The 16955-nt window shown below is 45.6% G+C and overlaps 1 protein-coding gene across 1 annotated transcript in view; it reads left to right on the forward strand.

The window, feature by feature from the left end:
• Positions 1 to 1036: 1036 nt before the first annotated feature.
• LOC116360705 (armadillo-like helical domain-containing protein 3) overlaps positions 1037 to 16955 on the forward strand; it is a 64757-nt gene continuing 48838 nt past the window's right edge. The window contains 6 exon segments of the mRNA XM_031815676.1: positions 1037 to 1167; positions 4116 to 4225; positions 7650 to 7706; positions 8361 to 8507; positions 9343 to 9450; positions 10389 to 10481. Of these exon segments, the coding sequence (XP_031671536.1) occupies positions 4124 to 4225; positions 7650 to 7706; positions 8361 to 8507; positions 9343 to 9450; positions 10389 to 10481 (507 nt within the window). The 5' untranslated portion in view covers positions 1037 to 1167; positions 4116 to 4123.

Consider the following 16955-nt stretch of genomic DNA (forward strand, 5'->3'; position numbering starts at 1 on the left):
GAGTCTTCAATTAAGACTTAAAGGTTGAGACCGAGTCTGCGTCTCTCACATGGGTAGGGACAGCAGGTGTGGTAGAGAGAGAGAGTCTAAAAACAGCAGATCCGGGAAAAGGTAGCACTCTGGGGAACAGGCAGAGACAGCAAGAGTGGTTTGTCGCTCCAGTGCCTTTCCATTCACCTTCACAACCCTGGGCCAGACTACAGTCAATGACCTACTGCAACGATGAGTCTTCAATTAAGACTTAAAGGTTGAGACCGAGTCTGCGTCTCTCACATGGGTAGGCAGACCGTTCCATAAAAATGGAGCTCTATAGGAGAAAGCTCTGCCTCGAGCTGTTTGCTTATTCTAGAGACAATAACAAGGCCTGTGTCTTGTGACCGTAGGTTAGCAGGGAAACCTTGAAATCAGCCCGAGCTTTAATAGGATGCCAGTGTAGAGAGGAGTAATATGGAGTATATATGATCACATTGTTGGGTTCTAGTCAGGATTCTAGCAGCCGAGTTTAGCACTAACTGAAGTTTATTTAGTGCTTTAGCCGGGTAGCCGGAAAGTAGAGCATTGCAGTCGACTAATCTAGAAGTGACAAAAGCATGGATTAGCTTTTCTGCATCATTTTTGGACAAAACGTTTCCGATATTTGTAATGTTATGAAAATGGAAAAAACTGTCCTTGAAATACTCTTGATATGTTCAATGAACACTGTTTATAACCCGTTCATGAGCACCAGTAATGGACAGTATGGACAAATGAAAATATGGGAAAAGATATATGAATGTAGCTAGATTAACTTTTGGCCCAAAATTAAATCTATCTAGTTTATTTAATGTATATATGATTTTTACAGTACAAATAATCCCAGAGGAAAGTACAAACACATGAAAGATTTACAAATACACTTATTTCCAATATATTTATATTCTTGTCCTCCTAGTAGTGAATTGAATGTACTACTGTATGCAGAAGATTGCGTGGATTGTAAATCAGTGATAGCTCACTACAGTATCTTCGATACACGACGACCAGTGACGGCACAGGCGCTAGGACCATGCAGTCTCCAGACAGGCAAAGGAAGTCTCAATCACAGCTAGCTAGCTAGCAGGCTAACATTGGTATGTGTAGTTTTCTGAGCGAACGGTATGGATTCATATAAATAATCGTTTGATTGAGGTAAGAAGGGGTTTGATGAATAATCTATGACAACATATACATCTTGCTACCTGTCCTCAAACGCTGTTAGGTTGTACATCGACAAGGAAGCAGACATTGTAAGAAAAGAGCTAGCTAGCTATAGCTAGGTACTATAGACCCACAATGTAGCTATGCATGACGAGTAGCTAACAGCTTGTTGTCATTAACACTAACATTTGCCAGCACTAGAGTGGCCGATGTTTGAGTTGCACGTTAGTAACGGAGTTGCCTTGCACTAAATAAAGAGTGGTTTAACTTTTGAATATGAACTTTTCGGTGACTGGAAACAACGTAGGTAGGCTACCTAGCTAGGTAACGTTAGCATGTTAGTTAGCTGTAGCTAGCTACCAACTCGGCTAACCACTGCTAGTCATTTGTAAACAATTACCTATGGTTTGACTGTTGTGTGCAGTGAACTGTTCTTACGTATCATATGTTTTATGGGGATATATTGCATGAAACTGACAAATCATGCTAACACTAGCCAGCTATGTATTCCATTGGAAATGTAGTCGACAGCTAACTAACATTCCTCTACAGTACAGCAGTTGCCCAATCAATGCATATACAGTCAGGGCAGGCCCACTTTGTAGTGTCCTGTTGCGCAAAGAGAACAATCAGGATACAGTCAGATAAGGATATGAATCACGATTAACTAGCTAACGTTAGCTTGTGTTGCATTCATTGTTTCTATTCTAGTAGCCTTTTATAGTATCAAATCAAATGTATTTATAAAGCCCTTCTTACATCAGCTGATATCTCAAAGTGCTGTACAGAAACCCAGCCTGAAAACCCAAACAGCAAGCAATGCATGTTTCTGTACAGCACTTTGAGATATCAGCTGATGTACGAAGGGCTATATAAATAAATTTGATTTGATTTGATTTAGAAGCACGCATTATCACGTCACTTCTTGGGAATGACTGAGTGAACACATGTAGCTAAGAATGCTTTGTTGACAGTGTAGGATACTTGATTTAGGCCTAGTTAACTTTTGTTGATTGCCATAGCTGGGAATATGAATGTATTTTGTAAACATACATTGATGACTAATCATATACAGTATATAAATGGGTAATAAGTGAGTTTTCTAACCCTGTGTTAAAACTCGACCAGAACTGAGGGTTCTAAATGCCATACATTCTTGACAATAGAAGCACCTCCTACACTAACACTGTAGAATGAGGGTCCAAGCCAGTGTGGAATGCCTGGTGGTGTGTGAATGTTAGAGGTCGACCGATTATGATTTTTCAACGCTGATACCGATTATTGGAGGACCAAAAAAGCCGATACAGATCAATCAGACAATTTTTTTATTTGTAATAATGACAATTACAACAATATTGAATTAACACTTATTTTAACTTAATATAAAACATGAATAAAATCAATTTAGCCTCAAATAAATAATGAAACATGTTCAATTTGGTTTAAATAATGCAAAAACAAAGTGTTGGAGAAGAAAGTAATGTGTGCCATGTAAAATATGTGCCATGTAAAAAAGCTAACGTTTAAGTTCCTTGCTCAGAACATGAGAACATATGAAAGTTGGTGGTTCCTTTTAACATGAGACTTCAATATTCCAAGGTAAGAGGTTTTAGGTTGTAGTTAATATAGTATTTATTGGACTATTTCTCTCTATACCATTTGTATTTCATATACCTTTGACTATTGAATGTTCTTATAGGCACTATAGTATTGACAGTGTAACAGTATAGCTTCCGTCCCCCTCCTCGCCCCTACCTGGGCTCGAACCAGGAACACATCGACAACAGCCACCCTCGAAGCATCGTTACCCATCGCTCCACAAAAGCCGCGGCCCTTGCAGCGCAAGGGGAATAACTACACCAAATCTAAAAGCGAGTGATGTTTGAAACAGTATTAGCGCACACCCAGCCAACTAGCTAGCCATTTCACATTGGTTACACCAGCCATTAGGCTGATAGGCTTGAAGTCATAAACAGCGCTGTGCTTGCGAAGAGCTGCTGGCAAAACGCACGAAAGTGCTGTTTGAATGAATGATTACGGGCCTGCTGCTGCTCAGTCAGACTGCTCTATCAAATCAGACTTAATTATAACATAATAACACACAGAAATATGAGCCTTTGGTCATTAATATGATCGAATCCGGAAACTATCATTTCGAAAACAAAACGTTTATTATTTCAGTGAAATATGGAACCGTTCGGTATTTTATCTAAAGGGTGACATCCCTAAGTCTAAATATTCTTGTTACATTGCACAACCTTCAATGTATGTCATAATTACGTAACATTCTGGCAAATGAGTTCGCAATGAGCCAGGCGGCCCAAACTGTTGCATATACCCTGACTCTGCGTGCAATGAACGCAAGAGAAATGACACAATTTCACCTGGTTAATATTGCCTGCTAAACTGGATTAGTAGTGATAACTAGTGATTACGATTTATTGTTTTTTATAAGATAAGTTTAATGCTAGCTATTAATTTACCTTGGCTTTTACTGCATTCGCGTAACAGGCAGGCTACTCGTGGAGTGCAATGGTTAGAATGTTGGACTAGTTAACTGTACGGTTGCAAGATTGGATCCCCTGAGCTGACAAGGTGAAAATCTGTCGTTCTGCCTCTGAACAAGGCAGTTAACCCACAGTTCCTAGGCCGTCATTGAAAATAAGAATGTGTTCATAATTTACTTGCCTAATTAAATAAAGGTATTAAAAAAATTCATAATAATAATCGGAAATAGGCGCCCAAAAATACAGATTTCCGATTGTTATGAAAACTTGAAATCGGCCCTAATTAATCGGCCATTCCGATTCATCGGTCGACCTATAGTGTATGTAGTATTGTCTGTCCTTTTTAGTTTTTCCTGTGTGATACTAGCTACATGCCTATTTGCGTCTGCTGTGTTTACATTTCTATGCTTACTTATTTGTGTGTGTCTCCAGACCCAGCCATGTCTCAGCTGGAGAAGAAGGCGGGGCTTCTGAGAAGGACGTCCTCCTCTAAGAAACCCCTGAAGGAGAAAGTGGTGCTGATGTATGATGAGATCTTTGCGGTAAGATAGAGGGATGGAGGGAGAGAAGAGGGATGGAGGGAGATGGAGGGAGAGAAGAGGGATGGAGGGAGATGGAGGGAGAGAAGAGAGGGAGGGAGAGAAGAGAGGGAGGGAGAGAGAGCGAGAGGGAGGTAGAGAAGAGGAAATGATTGATAAAGATGAGACAGAGAGGGAGGTTTGTGCAGAGCTAAAGGGATATGGTCAAGTGAAAGAGTAAGAGCATAGGGGAAGAAAGAGTGTTAAAGGGGAAGAAAGAGTGTTAAAGGGGAAGAAAGAGTGTTAAAGGGGAAGAAAGAGTGTTAAAGGGGAAGAAAGAGTGAGGGTCGGAACAGACAGACAGACAGGAACAGAAATGAGGTTGGTGGACTTGCTCTCATAGTTCCTTTCACCTCAAAAAGCACAAGAAAGAGAATTTCAATACCCACCATCTCAGATTGTCCTGAAATTATTTTCTGTACTTAGTAACGGATACGATTATCATTCCTGAAACATTATTTTGTTGAAATCTAATTTTATCTCTAAGAAATTAAGATAATTGATTGCACCCAAATTGGCCATTTTAATTGATAATATTCAGATAATATTCAATAAATATAGTACCCAACATCTGATGTGGACCACACTTCTTCCTTCCAATGAGTAAGACATAATGAATCCCCCCCAAAATTGTGGACCCCCCCATGCCAATCCCACCCCAACAACCAGTATACAGTATCAGTTGTCTATGTTTGACAAATAGTATGAAACTGTGGCTTGGAGTATTGCATCTCCATATTATGTCATGTATTCCCTGTGAAACTGGTGATGTTCTTTTTTCCCCTGTTCAGAGATATTAGTAATTGAAGTCGCTTGCATTATACAATGACATAATATGAAGTAGTGTGACAGTACCATGTTTTTACCACAATATGTCGCTGTTGTTGCTATACCGCAGCACAACCCTCACAATTCAAGCCAGTCCTCAATGAAAGCAATTCAGTTTGTCCCAAGTTCTTAACTGACTTGCCTAGTTAAATAAAATTAGCAGCCTATTGCTTCAACCCAACTCTCCTTGAATAGTCCAATAAGTGGCCACTCTCTGAGATTCTCATATGAAGACTTGTCCTACAAGCCCAAAACTTTGATGGAGAAATGAGCTACGGACTAAAATGTTGAGACAACCCTAAGAAAATAAGTAATTGCATGTTTTTCAATAAAATTATATGGAAACATGTCTATATGTGTTGTGATGAGGGGCATTTACCATTAAACCCAATACCATTACATAACACTATACAGTGTGTGTTTGGGACATTTACCATTAAACCCAATACCATTACATAACACTATACAGTGTGTGTTTGGGACTTTTACCATTAAACCCAATACCATTACATAACACTATACAGTGTGTGTTTGGGACTTTTACCATTGAAGACCATAGGGACCATAACATTGAAACCATTAGAGACCATAACATTGAAGACCATTAGAGACCATAACATTGAAGACCATTAGAGACCATAACATTGAAGACCATTAGAGACCATAACATTGAAGACCATTAGAGACCATAACATTGAAGACCATTAGATCTGCTGGAGCCTCATGGTGTGCTTGTTCACCAGGAATGTTCTAGCAGTAACTAAGACAGACCTTTTCTGAAGGGAATAAACCACACACAAAGGGGCTGTAAAAGAAGGAGAAACTGATTTGCTTTCATGGAGGACTGGCTTCCAACCAAGCTGAGATGGTGGGTGTTATGGCTGAGATGGTGGGTGTCATGGCTGAGATGGTGGGTGTTATGGTTGAGATGGTGGGTGTCATGGTTGAGATGGTGGGTGTCATGGCTGAGATGGTGGGTGTCATGGCTGAGATGGTGGGCGTCATGGCTGAGATGGTGGGCGTCATGGCTGAGATGGTGGGCGTCATGGCTGAGATGGTGGGTGTCATGGCTGAGATGGTGGGTGTCATGGCTGAGATTGTGGGTGTCATGGCTGAGAAGGTGGGCGTCATGGCTGAGAAGGTGGGCGTCATGGCTGAGATGGTGGGTGTCATGGCTGAGATGGTGGGTGTCATGGCTGAGATGGTGGGTGTCATGGCTGAGATGGTGGGTGTCATGGTTGAGATGGTGGGTGTCATGGTTGAGATGGTGGGTGTCATGGTTGAGATGGTGGTTCAGATGGTGGGTGTTATGGCTGAGATGGTGGGTGTCATGGCTGAGATGGTGGGTGTCATGGCTGAGATGGTGGGTGTCATGGTTGAGATGGTGGTTCAGATGGTGGGTGTCATGGTTGAGATGGTGGCTGAGATGGTGGGTGTCATGGCTGATATGGTGGGTGTCATGGCTGGATGTCATGGCTGAGATGGTGGGTGTCATGGCTGAGATGGTGGGTGTCATGGTTGAGATGGTGGTTGAGATGGTGGTTCAGATGGTGGGTGTCATGGTTGAGATGGTGGGTGTCATGGCTGAAATGGTGGGTGTCATGGCTGGATGTCATGGCTGAGATGGTGGGTGTCATGGCTGAGATGGTGGTCGAGATGGTGGTTCAGATGGTGGGTGTCATGGCTGATATGGTGGGTGTCATGGCTGGATGTCATGGCTGAGATGGTGGGTGTCATGGCTGAGATGGTGGGTGTCATGGCTGGATGTCATGGCTGAGATGGTGGGTGTCATGGTTGAGATGGTGGGTGTCATGGCTGAGATGGTGGGCGTCATGGCTGAGATGGTGGGTGTCATGGCTGAGATGGTGGGTGTCATGGCTGAGATGGTGGGTGTCATGGTTGAGATGGTGGGTGTCATGGTTGAGATGGTGGGTGTCATGGTTGAGATGGTGGTTCAGATGGTGGGTGTCATGGTTGAGATGGTGGCTGAGATGGTGGGTGTCATGGCTGATATGGTGGGTGTCATGGCTGGATGTCATGGCTGAGATGGTGGGTGTCATGGCTGAGATGGTGGGTGTCATGGTTGAGATGGTGGTTGAGATGGTGGTTCAGATGGTGGGTGTCATGGTTGAGATGGTGGTTGAGATGGTGGGTGTCATGGCTGATATGGTGGGTGTCATGGCTGGATGTCATGGCTGAGATGGTGGGTGTCATGGCTGAGATGGTGGTTGAGATGGTGGTTCAGATGGTGGGTGTCATGGCTGATATGGTGGGTGTCATGGCTGGATGTCATGGCTGAGATGGTGGGTGTCATGGCTGAGATGGTGGGTGTCATGGCTGGATGTCATGGCTGAGATGGTGGGTGTCATGGTTGAGATGGTGGGTGTCATGGCTGAGATGGTGGGCGTCATGGCTGAGATGGTGGGCGTCATGGCTGAGATGGTGGGTGTCATGGCTGAGATGGTGGGTGTCATGGCTGAGATGGTGGGTGTCATGGCTGAGATGGTGGCTGTCATGGCTGAGATTACATGGAGCGACTCTCTGTCTCCTCTCTCTCCAGAAAGAGGATCCAGCCAAGAACAACTCCCGTTTCTGGGATGAACTCTTCCTCATGAAGGTAAGAGAGAACAGCTGTTTACATGTGTTTACAAAAGGACCTGTTTACATTACATTTGTTAACAGAATTACCCATTTGCATTTGTTTGTAAAACTTGTAGCTGTCCTTTGCGTTCTGAAAAGGGAATTGCTCTCTAACTATAACCTCAATGCACCCCCCTTCTCTCTCTCCCGTTCCCCACCCTCCTTCTCTCTCTCCCGTTCCCCACCCCCCTTCTCTCTCTCCCGTTCCCCACCCTCCTTCTCTCTCTCCCGTTCCCCACCCTCCTTCTCTCTCTCCCGTTCCCCACCCCCCTTCTCTCTCTCCCGTTCCCCACCCCCCTTCTCTCTCTCCCGTTCCCCACCCTCCTCCTCTCTCTCCCGTTCCCCACCCCCCTTCTCTCTCTCCCGTTCCCCACCCACCTTCTCTCTCTCCCGTTCCCCACCCTCCTTCTTTCTGTGACCTCCCAACCCTCGCTCCTCCCCCTCCCCTCCCCTTTCTCACCCAACCCTCTCCCCCCTCTCTCTCCCAACCATCTTCCCCCTCCCCCTCTCTCTACCAACCCTCCCTCTTCCCCCACTCTCTCCCTCTCCCTCCCCCCTCTCGCTCAACCCTCCCTTTTCCACCCACCCTTACTCTACTCTCTCCCCCTCTGTACCCCCCCCCCTCCCCCAGGTGAATCTGGAGTACCTGGAGGCCAAGCTGGAGTCTCTGGATGGAGATGAGGTGATGAAGATTAAAGACAACATCAACAGTTTGTTCCACCACTGTGTTCAGGCCCTGGCAGAGGAGCACCAGATCAAAGTGGTCAACGCCCTGCAGGTAAGTGGGAGTGTGTGTGTGTGTTGGGGGTAGGGGTGTTCCACTATTGTGTTCAGACCCTGGCAGAGGAGAACCAAAATTGGGATTTTAGGGATCATAGCTTTCACCTAGATTCACCTGGTCAGTCTATGTTATGGAAAGAGCAGGTGTTCCTAATGTTTTGTACATTCAGTGTAAGTTGCATCAGGTGTGTGGACTGAGGTGGAACAAAACCTGGACCAGGGGTGAAGAACACTGCTCTACAGACCTGCTATAGACAGGATGTATTGATCTGTTATGGTACTGACGTGGCTATAGACAGGATGTATTGATCTGTTATGGTGCTGACGTGGCTATAGACAGGATGTATTGATCTGTACATAGACCTGTTATGGTGCTGATGAGGCTATAGACAGGATGTATTGATCTGTTATGGTACTGATGGGGCTATAGACAGGATGTATTGATCTGTTATGGTGCTGACGGGGCTATAGACAGGATGTATTGATCTGTTATGGTACTGACGAGGCTATAGACAGGATGTATTGATCTGTTATGGTACTGACGAGGCTATAGACAGGATGTATTGATCTGTTATGGTGCTGACGAGGCTATAGACAGGATGTAGGGGTCTGGACCATATAGATAGATAGAGGACTTGTCTTTCTATCTGTGCGACTATAGCGTCTGTGACAGCATGGGCAGTGCCATTGAGACTACAACCCATAGGAATCCCCACCCAGTTAACTGCAGTTACTTTAAAATTGTCACTAGAGGCCTCTATCATAATCTATGGTCTGTGGTGTTTGACCTTTCACCCACATTGTCATGAAGGTGTATCTGTCCCCTCCACCAGACTCTGTGTGCGTTGTTCCGTGGGGTTCACCAGAAGAACAAGTCAGCCTCAGGCTTCGACATCATCAACATGCTCGTGGGCTTCGACAAGGCCGAGCTCCGCATGAAGGTGTGTGTGTCCTACAGGACTTCATGGAGAGTTTGGAGAGCTTGCTGTGTGTGTGTCCTACAGGACTTCATGGAGAGTTTGGAGAGCTTGCTGTGTGTGTGTGTGTCCTACAGGACTTCATGGAGAGTTTGGAGAGCTTGCTGTGTGTGTGTGTGTCCTACAGGACTTCATGGAGAGTTTGGAGAGCTTGCTGTGTGTGTGTCCTACAGGACTTCATGGAGAGTTTGGAGAGCTTGCTGTGTGTGTGTGTCCTACAGGACTTCATTGAGAGTTTGGAGAGCTTGCTGTGTGTGTGTCCTACAGGACTTCATGGAGAGTTTGGAGAGCTTGCTGTGTGTGTCCTACAGGACTTCATGGAGAGTTTGGAGAGCTTGCTGTGTGTGTGTGTCCTACAGGACTTCATGGAGAGTTTGGAGAGCTTGCTGTGTGTGTGTGTCCTACAGGACTTCATGGAGAGTTTGGAGAGCTTGCTGTGTGTGTGTGTGTCCTACAGGACTTCATGGAGAGTTTGGAGAGCTTGCTGTGTGTGTGTCCTACAGGACTTCATGGAGAGTTTGGAGAGCTTGCTGTGTGTGTGTGTCCTACAGGACTTCATTGAGAGTTTGGAGAGCTTGCTGTGTGTGTCCTACAGGACTTCATTGAGAGTTTGGAGAGCTTGCTGTGTGTGTCCTACAGGACTTCATGGAGAGTTTGGAGAGCTTGCTGTGTGTGTCCTACAGGACTTCATGGAGAGTTTGGAGAGCTTGCTGTGTGTGTGTCCTACAGGACTTCATGGAGAGTTTGGAGAGCTTGCTGTGTGTGTGTGTCCTACAGGACTTCATGGAGAGTTTGGAGAGCTTGCTGTGTGTGTGTGTCCTAAGAGAAAAGTGTTCATGTAGCAACACTTCCTCCGTTTTGAAAACTATGTTCCCTGTTTGACCCGAGTGTCTCTCCCACAGGACCTGATGGAGAGTTTAGACAGCCTGCTGTGTGGGGAGGGTTCAGAAAGTCTCAAGGCCCTGTGTCTCAAACTACTGCTGTGTTTAGTGACGGTAAGACACACACACACACACACACACACACACACACACACACACACACACACACACACACACAGACACACACAGACACACACACACACACACACACACACACACACACACACACACACACACACACACACACACACACACACACACACACACACACACACACACACACACTCTCTCTCATTCTCTCTCTCAATTCAATTCAAGGGCTTTATTGGCATGGGAAACATGTGTTAACATTGCCAAAGCAGGTGAGGTAGATAATATATAAAGTGAAATAAACAATAAAAATGAACAGTAAACATTACACATACAGAAGTTTCAAAACAATAAAGACATTACAAATGTCATATTATATACTGTATAAATACAGTATTTTAACAATGTACAAATGGTAAAGGACACAAGATAAAATAAATAAGCATAAATATGGGTTGTATTTACAATGGTGTGTGTTCTTCACTGGTTGCCCTTTTCGGTTAGGTTAGGTTAGGAAGTGCAGCTCAGTTTCCACCTCATTTTGTGGGCAGTGAGCACATAGCCTGTCTTCTCTTGAGAGCCATGTCTGCCTACGGCGGCCTTTCTCAATAGCAAGGCTATGCTCACTGAGTCTGTACATAGTCAAAGCTTTCCTTAATTTTGGGTCAGTCACAGTGGTCAGGTATTCTGCCGCTGTGTACTCTCTGTGTAGGGCCAAATAGCATTCTAGTTTGCTCTGTTTTTTTGTTAATTCTTTCTAATGTGTCAAGTAATTATCTTTTTGTTTTCTCATGATTTGGTTGGGTCTAATTGTGCTGTTGTCCTGGGGCTCTGTAGGGTGTGTTTGTGTTTGTGAACAGAGCCCCAGGACCAGCTTGCTTAGGGGACTCTTCTCCAGGTTCATCTCTCTGTAGGTGATGGCTTTGTTGTGGAAGGTTTGGGAATCGCTTCCTTTTAAGTGGTTATAGAATTTAACGGCTCTTTTCTGGATTTGGATAATTAGTGGGTATCTGCTCTGCATGCATTATTTGGTGTTCTACGTTGTACACGGAGGATATTTTTGCAGAATTCTGCGTGCAGAGTCTCAATTTGGTGTTTCTCCCATTTTGTGAAGTCTTGGTTGGTGAGCAGACCCCAGACCTCACAACCATAAAGGGCAATGGGCTCTATGACTGATTCAAGTATTTTTAGCCAAATCCTAATTGGTATGTTGAAATTTATGTTCCTTTTGATGGCATAGAATGCCCTTCTTGCCTTGTCTCTCAGATCGTTCACAGCTTTGTGGAAGTTACCTGTGGCGCTCATGTTTAGGCCAAGGTATGTATCGTTTTTTGTGTGCTCTAGGGCAACAGTGTCTAGATGGAATTTGTATTTGTGGTCCTGGTGACTGGACCTTTTTTGGAACACCATTATTTTGGTCTTAATGAGATTTACTGTTTTTTTTAGTTTTTTTTATTTCACCTTTATTTAACCAGGTAGGCTAGTTGAGAACACCTTTATTTAACCAGGTAGGCTAGTTGAGAACACCTTTATTTAACCAGGTAGGCTAGTTGAGAACACCTTTATTTAACCAGGTAGGCTAGTTGAGAACAAGTTCTCATTTGCAACTGCGACCTGGCCAAGATAAAGCATAGCAGTGTGAGCAGACAACAAAGAGTTACACATGGAGTAAACAATTAACAAGTCAATAACACAGTAGAAACCAAAGGGGGAGTCTATATACAATGTGTGCAAAAGGCATGAGGAGGTAGGCAAATAATTACAATTTTGCAGATTAACACTGGAGTGATAAAAGATCAGATGGTCATGTACAGGTAGAGATATTGGTGTGCAAAAGAGCAGAAAAGTAAATAAATAAAAACAGTATGGGGATGAGGTAGGTGAAAAAGGGTGGGCTATTTACCAATAGACTATGTACAGCTGCAGCGATCGGTTAGCTGCTCAGATAGCTGATGTTTGAAGTTGGTGAGGGAGATAAAAGTCTCCAACTTCAGCGATTTTTGCAATTCGTTCCAGTCACAGGCAGCAGAGTACTGGAACGAAAGGCGGCCAAATGAGGTGTTGGCTTTAGGGATGATCAGTGAGATACACCTGCTGGAGCGCGTGCTACGGATGGGTGTTGCCATCGTGACCAGTGAGCTGAGATAAGGCGGAGCTTTACCTAGCATGGACTTGTAGATGACCTGGAGCCAGTGGGTCTGGCGACGAATATGTAGCGAGGGCCAGCCGACTAGAGCATACAAGTCGCAGTGGTGGGTGGTATAAGGTGCTTTAGTGACGAAACGGATGGCACTGTGATAGACTGCATCCAGTTTGCTGAGTAGAGTGTTGGAAGCCATTTTGTAGATGACATCGCCGAAGTCGAGGATCGGTAGGATAGTCAGTTTTACTAGGGTAAGCTTGGCGGCGTGAGTGAAGGAGGCTTTGTTGCGGAATAGAAAGCCGACTCTTGATTTGATTTTCGATTGGAGATGTTTGATATGAGTCTGGAAGGAGAGTTTGCAGTCTAGCCAGACACCTAGGTACTTATAGACGTCCACATATTCTAGGTCGGAACCATCCAGGGTGGTGATGCTAGTCGGGCATGCGGGTGCAAGCAGCGACCGGTTGAAAAGCATGCATTTGGTTTTACTAGCGTTTAAGAGCAGTTGGAGGCCACGGAAGGAGTGTTGTATGGCATTGAAGCTTGTTTGGAGGTTAGATAGCACAGTGTCCAAAGACGGGCCGAAGGTATATAGAATGGTGTCGTCTGCGTAGAGGTGGATCAGGGAATCGCCCGCAGCAAGAGCAACATCATTGATATACACAGAGAAAAGAGTCGGCCCGAGAATTGAACCCTGTGGCACCCCCATAGAGACTGCCAGAGGACCAGACAGCATGCCCTCCGATTTGACGCACTGAACTCTGTCTGCAAAGTAATTGGTGAACCAGGCAAGGCAGTCATCCGAAAAACCGAGGCTCCTGAGTCTGCCGATAAGAATATGGTGATTGACAGAGTCGAAAGCCTTGGCAAGGTCGATGAAGACGGCTGCACAGTACTGTCTTTTATCGATGGCGGTTATGATATCGTTGAGTACCTTGAGTGTGGCTGAGGTGCACCCATGACCGGCTCGGAAACCAGATTGCACAGCGGAGAAGGTGCGGTGGGATTCGAGATGGTCAGTGACCTGTTTGTTGACTTGGCTTTCGAAGACCTTAGATAGGCAGGGCAGGATGGATATAGGTCTGTAACAGTTTGGGTCCAGGGTGTCTCCTCCTTTGAAGAGGGGGATGACTGCGGCAGCTTTCCAATCCTTGGGGATCTCAGACGATATGAAAGAGAGGTTGAACAGGCTGGTAATAGGGGTTGCGACAATGGTGGCAGATGGTGGCAGAAATAGAGGGTCCAGATTGTCAAGCCCAGCTGATTTGTACGGGTCCAGGTTTTGCAGCTCTTTCAGAACATCTGCTATCTGGATTTGGTTAAAGGAGAACCTGGAGAGGCTTGGGCGAGGAGCTGCGGGGGGGGGCGGAGCTGTTGGCCGAGGTTGAAGTAGCCAGGCGGAAGGCATGGCCAGCCGTTGAGAAATGCTTATTGAAGTTTTCGATAATCATGGATTTATCAGTGGTGACCGTGTTACCTAGCCTCAGTGCAGTGGGCAGCTGGGAGGAGGTGCTCTTGTTCTCCATGGACTTCACGGTGTCCCAGAACTTTTTGGAGTTGGAGCTACAGGATGCAAACTTCTGCCTGAAGAAGTTGGCCTTAGCTTTCCTGACTGACTGCGTGTATTGGTTCCGGACTTCCCTGAACAGTTGCATATCACGGGGACTATTCGATGCTATTGCAGTCCGCCACAGGATGTTTTGGTGCTGGTCGAGGGCAGTCAGGTCTGGGGTGAACCAAGGGCTGTATCTGTTCTTAGTTCTGCATTTTTTGAACGGAGCATGCTTATCTAAAATGGTGAGGAAGTTACTTTTGAAGAATGACCAGGCATCCTCAACTGACGGGATGAGGTCAATGTCCTTCCAGGATACCCAGGCCAGGTCGATTAGAAAGGCCTGCTCACAGAAGTGTTTTAGGGAGCGTTTGACAGTGATGAGGGGTGGTCGTTTGACTGCGGCTCCGTAGCGGATACAGGCAATGAGGCAGTGATCGCTGAGATCCTGGTTGAAGACAGCGGAGGTGTATTTGGAGGGCCAGTTGGTCAGGATGACGTCTATGAGGGTGCCCTTGTTTACAGAGTTAGGGTTGTACCTGGTGGGTTCCTTGATGATTTGTGTGAGATTGAGGGCATCTAGCTTAGATTGTAGGACTGGCGAGGTGTTAAGCATATCCCAGTTTAGGTCACCTAACAGAACAAACTCTGAAGCTAGATGGGGGGCGATCAATTCACAAATGGTGTCCAGGGCACAGCTGGGAGCTGAGGGGGGTCGGTAGCAGGCGGCAACCGTGAGAGACTTATTTCTGGAGAGAGTAATTTTCAAAATTAGTAGTTCGAACTGTTTGGGTATGGACCTGGAAAGTATGACATTACTTTGCAGGCTATCTCTGCAGTAAACTGCAACTCCGCCCCCTTTGGCAGTTCTATCTTGACGGAAGATGTTATAGTTGGGTATGGAAATCTCTGAATTTTTGGTGGCCTTCCTGAGCCAGGATTCAGACACAGCAAGGACATCAGGGTTAGCAGAGTGTGCTAAAGCAGTGAGTAAAACAAACTTAGGGAGGAGGCTTCTGATGTTGACATGCATGAAACCAAGGCTTTTTCGATCACAGAAGTCAACAAATGAGGGTGCCTGGGGACATGCAGGGCCTGGGTTTACCTCCACATCACTCGCGGAACAGAGAAGGAGTAGTATGAGGGTGCGGCTAAAGGCTATCAAAACTGGTCGCCTAGAGCGTTGGGGACAGAGAATAAGAGGAGCAGGTTTCTGGGCATGGTAGAATATATTCAGGGCATAATGCGCAGACAGGGGTATGGTGGGGTGCGGGTACAGCGGAGGTAAGCCCAGGCACTGGGTGATGATGAGGGAGGTTGTATCTCTGGACATGCTGGTAGTAATGGGTGAGGTCACCGCATGTGTGGGAGGTGGGACAAAGGAGTTATCAGGGGCGTGAAGAGTGGAACTAGGGGCTCCATTGTGAACTAAAACAATGATAACTAACCTGAACAACAGTATACAAGGCATGTTGACATTTGAGGGAGACATACAGCGAGGCATACAGTAATCACAGGTGTTGAATTGGGAAAGCTAGCTAAAACAGTAGGTGAGACAACAGCTAATCAGCTAGCGGGAACAACAGCAGGTAAAATGGCGTAGACTAGGCAACGGGGCCAACAGATAGAACAAACAAGCAGAATGAATGGAGTACCGTGATTAATGGACAGTCCAGCGTGCATCAGCTATGTAGCCAAGAGATCAGTGTCCAGGGGGCAGCGGTGGATGGGGCAGGGAAGCTGGCCTGGCGAGTGTTATCCAGGTAAAAAAAAATATATATATATATAATAATAAATAACAAAAAAAATAAAATAACAATGATTAAATAGCTTGTAGCTAGTTAGCTGGTTAGCTTCTGGAGGTTCTTGAGTGTGTTCTAAAAATAAATAAATAAATAATAGCGATTCCGTATCACATTGGGTGAGGCAGGTTTCCGGAAGGTATAAACAAATTAAAATTCAAAAGAGATAGAAAGTAAATATGGGTCCGGTGAGCGTTTGAGACGCGGCGATACAGGCGGTTAGCAGGCCTGTGCTAACAAGCTAACAGTTTGTAGGCCCGGGCTAGACAAGGTAGCAGTTAGCGGGCCGGAGCTGGACAAGCTAGCAGTTAGCAGGCCGAATTAGCAAGCAGGGAGATAGCGAGGGCTAGAGAGTTAGCCTTTGGGGGACGTCGCGATGGGGTGAGTCTGTTTATTCCTCTTCATGCGATGACATCGGTAGACCGGTCGTGGGCCCGGGTATTGTAGCTCAGGAGTATGCTACGGTGGTAGCGCAAGTGCTACGGCCGGGCTAGCTTCAAGCTAAGTGGGTGGAAACGCTAGCCAGGAGTAATCCGAGGTTGCGGTTTAGCTAGATAGCTAGTTGCTGAAAAATCCAGCTGAAAGATGTTCCGTTTGCGGTGGGAATCCGGGGATGAAAAATAAATAGGTCTGTTGTGCTCTGGTTAAAGTCGCGTTGTACGAACAGGCGAGAGCTTTCCGAACTACAGGTTAGCTGATGACCGGTTAGCTGGAGACCGCTAGCATACCCGCTGGTTAGCTGGCTAGCTTCAGTTGAGGGGTCCCGAAGTAAATATAAATACTTTAGGAAAAATAGCTACATTGGGTGAGTCGGGTTGCAGGAGAGTATTTGGAAGCTTAGGGTTTAGCAAAATGTTTTCAAAGAGATATGTGGAGAAAATATGTAAAAAACGAAAAATAAACGATATATACAGGGACACGACAGGACAGGACGACCTACTGCTACGCCATCTTGGCGTAGGGCCCAGGTCTGACAGAATCTGTGCAGAATATATAGGTGC

Source organism: Oncorhynchus kisutch, unplaced genomic scaffold (genome assembly GCF_002021735.2).
Source record: "Oncorhynchus kisutch isolate 150728-3 unplaced genomic scaffold, Okis_V2 scaffold180, whole genome shotgun sequence".
NCBI classification, from domain to species: Eukaryota; Metazoa; Chordata; class Actinopteri; order Salmoniformes; family Salmonidae; genus Oncorhynchus; species Oncorhynchus kisutch.